Below are 7,553 nucleotides of genomic sequence, written 5' to 3'. Positions count from 1 at the left end.
ACGAGATTACAACTACTATAGATCATTACAACTCCCCTTTTGAAAATAGGTATTTTATCTTTAAAAGTTCAATTGTCATTGGTGGGAGCATGTGATATATATGTAACTTGTATTTTATGGTTAATTGACCATACTGAAACAAAATAGCTCGAAATTAAACTGCATGTTGATACATGTCTTGAGACTTAATATTTCTTTGTTGTTTATAATATTGTCACAGTTTCTAAGTAATAGTGTATATCCAACCCTCTTGATTGAGAATTATATATGGAACACAAGCAACAAATAAAATGTGATAATTTTGCAATTATGAGTGACCAAATTCACCAGAAGATAATGGACCAAAAATAGTTTTGATTTTGAACTCTTTACTGATGAATTTTATCAAGCATAACTACCAGGATCAGGATAGACTGTCCTGCCTGAGACCTAACATTAAAAAGGGGATTATTCTGCCCCTGTGCACTTCACATCTCATAATCTTTGAATCGTGCTGGCAGTTTCACACTTCTGCCGTATTTTGTCTTCATACTCGGAGAGTTTCCGGTGGGCATTGCTAGTGCTGTCGCCTTATGCGTTGGCGTGTCACTAGGTTTCGTAGTTGATTCTTGCTCCATGAAATCAGGAATGTCCTCTGTGTTTCTCCTGAATGTTTCCTCTCGTGACTGAATGATGTCTCGACGATTTCGACGAAACTTCTCACCATCAGGTGTCACTACTGTGTAGGACCTCGGGTATTTAGAGTGATTATAAATGTTTCCTGGAGTCCATTGTCCTCTGTGTTTAAAACGAATTTTATCTCCGTCATTTAATTCCGACAGGCGTTTGGCTCCAATATCGAAATATTTTTTCTGCTTTTGCTGCGATTTCTGTCTGGTTTTCTGAACGTGTTCTGAAGACACTACACGTGGTTGAAGTTTAAGTTGGGTAACTGGTAGCACAGATCTAAGCTCTCTGCTCATGAGTAGTTGTGCTGGTGATTCTGTATCCGTAGGCGAGTTCCTGTACTCGAGTAGAGCAAGATACGGATCTTGCCCGTTAGCGTTGGTTTTCTCAAGGATGCGTTTCATGGTTTGTACAGATTTCTCTGCTAAGCCGTTCGCCTGAGCAAAATAGGGACTTGATGTTGTGTGTTTAAACTTCCACTTTGTCGCAAATGTTTTGAATTCGGATGAGGAATATTGTGGACCATTGTCGCTCCTCACTTCAAACGGTATTCCATGTCGTGCAAAGATAGATTTCAGGTGTGTTATTACTGTTACACTTTTAGTGTTCTCCAACTTTGCTACCTCAAAGTATCGGGAATAGTAATCAGTGACTATCAGGAAGTCTGACTGGTTCCATGAGAATAAGTCGGTTCCCACAACTTGCCACGGTCCACTTGGTACAGGTGTTGGCTTCAAAGGTTCTTTCTGATTGTTGTTCCTCATATCCATACAGGTACTACACCTTGATATCATGTCAGCAATATCAGTGTTCATGCCATGCCAATAAACAATACTTCTGGCTCTGAGTTTGGTTTTTTCTATACCAAAGTGACCTACATGAAGATCTGACAGTATTTCATCTTGGAGACTTTCCGGAATTACTATCCTTTCTCCTTTGAGCACTATGCCTTCGTTGATAGTTAGTTCATTTCTAAGTTTCCAAAACTCTTGTAGGTTTTTTGTTAGAACATTTTTATTTTCTGGCCAGCCATTCTCTATCAATGCCTTAACTTGACTGAGTTGTTCATCCTCGTCTGTTCGAGTGCGAATTTGATCCATTTTATTGACAGAGACAGGTAGACTGTTCAAAACAGTGTGTACATGACAATTGAGTTCTTCATCCATATTCCCATCCTTGTTGGGAAGATATGCACGAGAAAGTGTGTCCGCTACTACTAATTCCTTGCCTGGCCTGTAGATTAGAGTGAATTCATAGCGTTGTAGACGTAGAAGCATTCTCTGTAACCTAGGTGGCGCTTGAGATAGGGGTTTCTTTAGTATGGCTTCCAACGGCTTGTGATCACTTTCTACAGTTAGTGCCTGCGATCCACAGGTGTAGTTGTTGAAGCGTTCTAAAGCAAAGGTAACTGCAAGAAGTTCCTTCTCTATTTGTGCATATCTTGACTCTGTGTCAGTCATTGCTCTAGAGGCAAATGCTATGGGCTTATTCCTCTGTAGAATTACAGCACCTAATCCGTATTTTGATGCATCTGCACTTACGGTGGTTGGTAATCTTGGGTCATAAAATGCTAGTACTGGCTCTTTTGACAATATGCCTAGTATTTGCTTGAAAGCGTCATCCTGACTTTTGTTCCACTGAAATGCGACATCCTTTCTGAGCAACTCTCGAATCGGCTGTGTGATGGTTGACATGTTTGGTATGAACTTGGCTAAGTAATTGACAGTTCCAAGTAGTCTCTCTACTCCTTTTTTGTCAACTGGTCGGGGCATCTCAGTAATTGCACTCAGTTTTTCTGGATCTGGTTTTACACCAGCGGCAGACAGTCTGTGACCTATATATGTGACCTCATTTTCGCTGAACCTGCATTTGTCCTTGTTCAAGGTGAGATTTATCTGTTCGCACCTCCGCAACACACGATCGAGACGAGCATCGTGCTCCGCGTTATCCTTTCCGATGTATGTCGTCTATGTCCACTTCGACACCTTCAATGTCATCGAAATGTTGTGCTATACGCTTCTGAAAAACTTCTTGCGCACTCTTTATGCCAAACGGCATGCGTAGGTAACAGTACCTGCCGAAAGGTGTATTAAAGGTTGTCAAGAGTTGGCTAGGCTCATCTAGAGGGATTTGCCAATAACCACTGTTGGCATCGAGCTTAGTAAAGATTTTAGCACCTGACATTCGCGTTGTGATATCTTCAATTGTTGGTAACTCAAAATGTTCACGCTTTATGGCCTTGTTCAAATTCCTCGGGTCGAGGCACACTCTTAACTTGCCTGACTTGGGCTTTTCCACTAGCACTATGGAGCTGACCCAGTCAGTGGGTTCATCAACCTTTCTCACGACACCATTTTTCTCCATTTCGTTGAGTGTGATTTTTAATTTGTCGCGTAGATTTGCAGGGATTTTACGTGGTGGGTTTACAACCGGTGTTACACTTTTGTCAACTTTGATGGTGTATGGCTCCTTAAGGCAACCTAATCCTTTAAATATTTCCAGAAACTTGCTAGTAGGGTCCTGTTTATCCACTGACGGCTCAGTAACCTTTTCAGTCATCATGACCACTTTTACTAGCCCAAGGTCTTGACATGATTTGAATCCAAGTAATGGGACTGTGTCTTCCCTTGCGACGTAGAATTCAACGTTTTCATTTAGGCATTGGAACCTACACTTCCCCTTTATGGGTATTTTGTTGCCAGTGTAGCTCGATAGTCGCGTTGCCGTGCCCGATAATTTGATTTTTGGTTCTACATTTAGACAGTTAAACAACTTGTCCGATATAATGTTGGCCTGGGAGCCCGTGTCTAATTTGAACCTGACATTTGTTCCATTGATGTTGAGATTTGCGAAAGCTTCATTAGTTCCAACCTCTGTTTTGTGATTATGTACTGCACCAATGAACAAGTCTTCGAATCCTTCCATGTCCACTGCCTCATTCGCGTGTACCACTTTAGTTTTACACTGTCGAGCGAAATGATTCATTCCCTTACATTTATCACATATTTGACCAAATGCTGGACATTTCCGATATCCGTGTTTAGTGCCACAACGTCCACACTGAAATAGTTTTTGTTTTACATGTTGTTTGCTGTGGTTGGAGTTGTCTCCCCTGACTGACTGTTTCTTGTTACCTCCCCTTGCACTCTGTGTTGGTCTATTTGTATAACGTTCGTTGGGGGGTCTGTTTTGTTTATCACGATGATTTTTGTGTACCGCGTTGACTTCTTCTGTGTTTAGATTTTTTAACATTTGTTGTGACTCCTCACTGGCTCTGCAAGCAGATACGGCCCTTTCAAGTGTGAGTTGATTGTCTCTCAAAAGTCGTTCTTTTACCTTTTCTGAAAATACACCACAGACAATACGATCGCGTAACATTTCATCTTCCAGTGTACCAAATTTACAGTTTTTTGCAATAATGCGTAGTTCGGTCACGTATTCATCAATAGTTTCTGTTTTACCTTGTGTACGTGTGTAGAATCTGTGTCGCCACACAGTTATGTTTTCCCTCGGGGCACAGTAAGACTTAAATTTGTTTATTAAAACTTCAATTTTGTCTTTTTCTTCCTCTGTGAATGTGAAAGTGTTGTAAATTTCCCTTCCGTCTTGTCCTATTATGTATAGGAATGCACTACATTTTTCCTTTTCAGATTTATCTGACATCGCTATATCTAAATATAGTCGCATGGATTGTTCCCATTTTCTCCATTTTTCTGGGAGATTTCCCTCAGACGCCGAAAAGTCTAATTCTGGGGGTGGGCGGGTATGCTCCATTATGTTGGATTGGGCTGATAATGTCTATTTGCCTGTATTTCGGTATTTTACCGGTCTGGGTAGAGGGTTTTGGTTTCTGGCGGGTAGCACGTGTTTTATACAGCGCACACTAGATGTCATCGATTCGACAGTTATTGACGAGTTAAGCGATATGACATACAATATTCATTCCGCCGATATCTGGTTGGATATGTTGCCTTACCAAATACCCATATTTCCATCAGTATCCCGCTGTCTGACACCATGCTTTGCTTAGACGTTTCAGCGATAGACTAAACAACACGTTTCTTCTCAGCTCCATGTTTGTTTTTTATTTCCAGAACGAGGCTGTCCTATAACCAATACAGGAGAGGATCTAAGAGAGATAACTCTTACGAGATTACAACTACTATAGATCATTACACTATATACTATGTATTTAGGTTTAATTGTTCCTGAATGTTGCTTGTTCTTTACCTTGTAGTTGATGTTCCAAAGATATTTTGGATCGTGTACGCATCTGAATGTGTAAGTGCATATTTTTGAAGTTGATTGGAGATCTATTATGACCGCCACGACGTCAAATGTCAAAAGCTTCTTGAAAATCATTGATTGTGTTGTAGTTCGAGCAATTAATATTATTCGTAGATAATTTCCAACTGTACCCCATTAAATCCTTATTCAGGTTGTATCAGACAACGCAAAGCGTAATATTATCCCCCCGTTCCGATGTTCTGTTTGTTATTTTTAGCAGTTCCATACAAAGTATTGAAATAGAGAACTAGAGTACTAGCTGGATACCAAGTTTTAAGTAATTACTTTGAACGGTTACTTGACAAAACTGAACTTTGTGTGTCTATTTCCATGGTAACTGAAAAAGCATTTAAATGAAGAACTTTTCCGTAAAATGTACCACTACTGTACTAGCTTTTTAGTGTCCAAAGCTTCGAGTTATTATATTGAACGGTTTCAGGGCATTGGCACAAAAAAAAAATTAAATTTTTAATCTGTTTCCATGGTAACAGAAAAATGGAGAAAATTCTCCCCAGCAACAGTAATTACATACTATAACCATCCATACTGTACTGATAATGAATGACTATTAAACTGTACTGATAATGACTATTAAACTGTACTGATAATGAATATTAAACTGTACTGATAATGACAATTAAACTGTACCGATAATGAATGAATATTAACTGTAATTTTGGGCTGCCAAGGATGAAACACTTTTCATTATAAGGTAGAGAATTTTAGGTACCGTACAAGTTATTTCTTTTGGTGAAAAAATTGGAGCAAGGGTCAGCATGCCAATATTATACACAGTTAATAGGAATACGTGCACCTGATATCGGAGGTTTATTAAAATGTATACGAAATGAAAGCGAGATGTTCTCAATAATGTAATTTTATCAATTCTATTATATATGTAAGTACATGTAAGGAAAATAGTAATGTTGAAATCAGGAATAACACGTGCCATTTCCTTGCTCCGTTAAGACCAATTTCAATTTAACCCAAAGGCACTATGAAGCGAAAACCATGACGATAGCGATCGAAGAAGCGAAATTATCATCACGATCTTGCTTCTCAGCAAGAAGTGACGGACATGTAGATGTTAACCTTTCCTGTTAACGCTATCGTTATATTTTCCCCTTTTGTCCATAGTTACCTTTCTTCAAATAGCTCGTAATTTTTTGTGACTACATTTATAACCCTAAACAAATTGAAATAAGAGGAAAGGGTCAAGAACGCTACCTTGGGGAAGGCCTTTCGTAACACCGAGAACATAGTACTGGTATCTGGGGTTTTGCTGTTGACAACCTACTGCTACTGGCCTCACTTTTCACGCTAAAGATGCTTCGATACATAACAGTAGATGGCGATGCTTTTAAAGCGCCTAGTATGTGTTGCAGAGAGTTTGTATTTTCAAATGTATTCTGCGTAAATACTTAGTCCATATCCAATGAACATGGGACGAATTCCCAAACCCGGATCTATATACCGAAAGTATATGTATTATTGTTACAAGGTTGTTACTCCCGAGAAAGATACAATTGTTTTGTTTTGTTTTGGTCTGAACATCCTCGATACTCCAGGTATAACAATCATTTTTGCCCTCTGCACCCTTGGAACATATCATGGTGAAATTGAAGGTTCCGTTTGCAACACCTTATGGGTAAGACGAGAAGACTGATTTGCTTCTTTGATGTACGTCAAATGAAGGTTGCATAATGATATGTTGCACTGGTTTGAAGTTGGGTGTCACTCCTTCGTAATCTTTGTTCAGTGTTTTGGAATAGTGACGGTTAAAATAGAAATGTAATCACTACAAAGACTACAAGAAAACACACAAATGGTTCCGTGCTTTGTTGGCAAATATACACGAAATTAGGGAGACCACATTGGTTATGCTTCAGGAATACATTGTATAGACCTTTTTACACAAAGGAGTTCGTACACAAGCCGAGTCGCAGCATATCCAGGATGGTTTTGTAAGTAATAACCTTGTTGCAGGACCCACATAGGTTTGTTAAAGTTCGGGGATCAGAATTGCTTCCGAATAAAATGCTACTCAGATTAACTTATCAACCTATTATACTTTGTAAATGCTTCTTTTAAACTTTTCTCAAATGGTTAAAAGTGTCTGATGAATTTTTATGTCATTTTTCTAAGAAGCTAGAAACTGAAAACTTTTTGCGATTCCATTTTTAACCACTCTCGTTGTGAAAGAAGTAAAGGAGGTGGGTTTATTGCATTTAACATTATGAACAATGTTGATTCCGTGTATTATTGGTATGAGAATATTGATGAATAATTGGTAGTTTTAATTGTTGGTATGATCTTCTCACTCTGGACGACTGAAGGGGTTGGATTAGACTTTAACACGAGCTCTTATCCCATACAACAGAAAGCCTCTGCATCAACTCAGATTCCCTACGTTATACTCACATGTGAGGTTGGTTAATTATTGACGGATCAGAAAAAATCTTTGAGAGAATCAATTCTTGAACTTAAGGAATTTGCTAAAATTTCTGGTTTAAAGATAAATGTTGATAAAACTCAAGTGGTATGGATTGGGAGCAAAAAATATAGCACAGATAGTTTACCAGAACTCAACTTACAGTGAG

The 7,553-nt window shown here is 38.9% G+C and overlaps 1 protein-coding gene across 1 annotated transcript; it reads right to left on the bottom strand.

The window, feature by feature from the left end:
• Window positions 1-2,610: 2,610 nt before the first annotated feature.
• On the bottom strand, window positions 2,611-4,440 carry LOC132564384 (uncharacterized). The gene has a single exon (XM_060229037.1). The coding sequence runs from the start codon at window positions 4,438-4,440 to the stop codon at window positions 2,611-2,613; it is 1,830 nt and encodes a 609-aa protein (XP_060085020.1).
• Window positions 4,441-7,553: the final 3,113 nt, after the last annotated feature.

Source organism: Ylistrum balloti, unplaced genomic scaffold, assembly GCF_031769215.1.
Source record: "Ylistrum balloti isolate Yb309-2 unplaced genomic scaffold, AGI_CSIRO_Ybal_v1 Utg372244, whole genome shotgun sequence".
NCBI classification, from domain to species: domain Eukaryota; kingdom Metazoa; phylum Mollusca; class Bivalvia; order Pectinida; family Pectinidae; genus Ylistrum; species Ylistrum balloti.
This window is presented reverse-complemented; position numbering and strand designations above follow the sequence as displayed.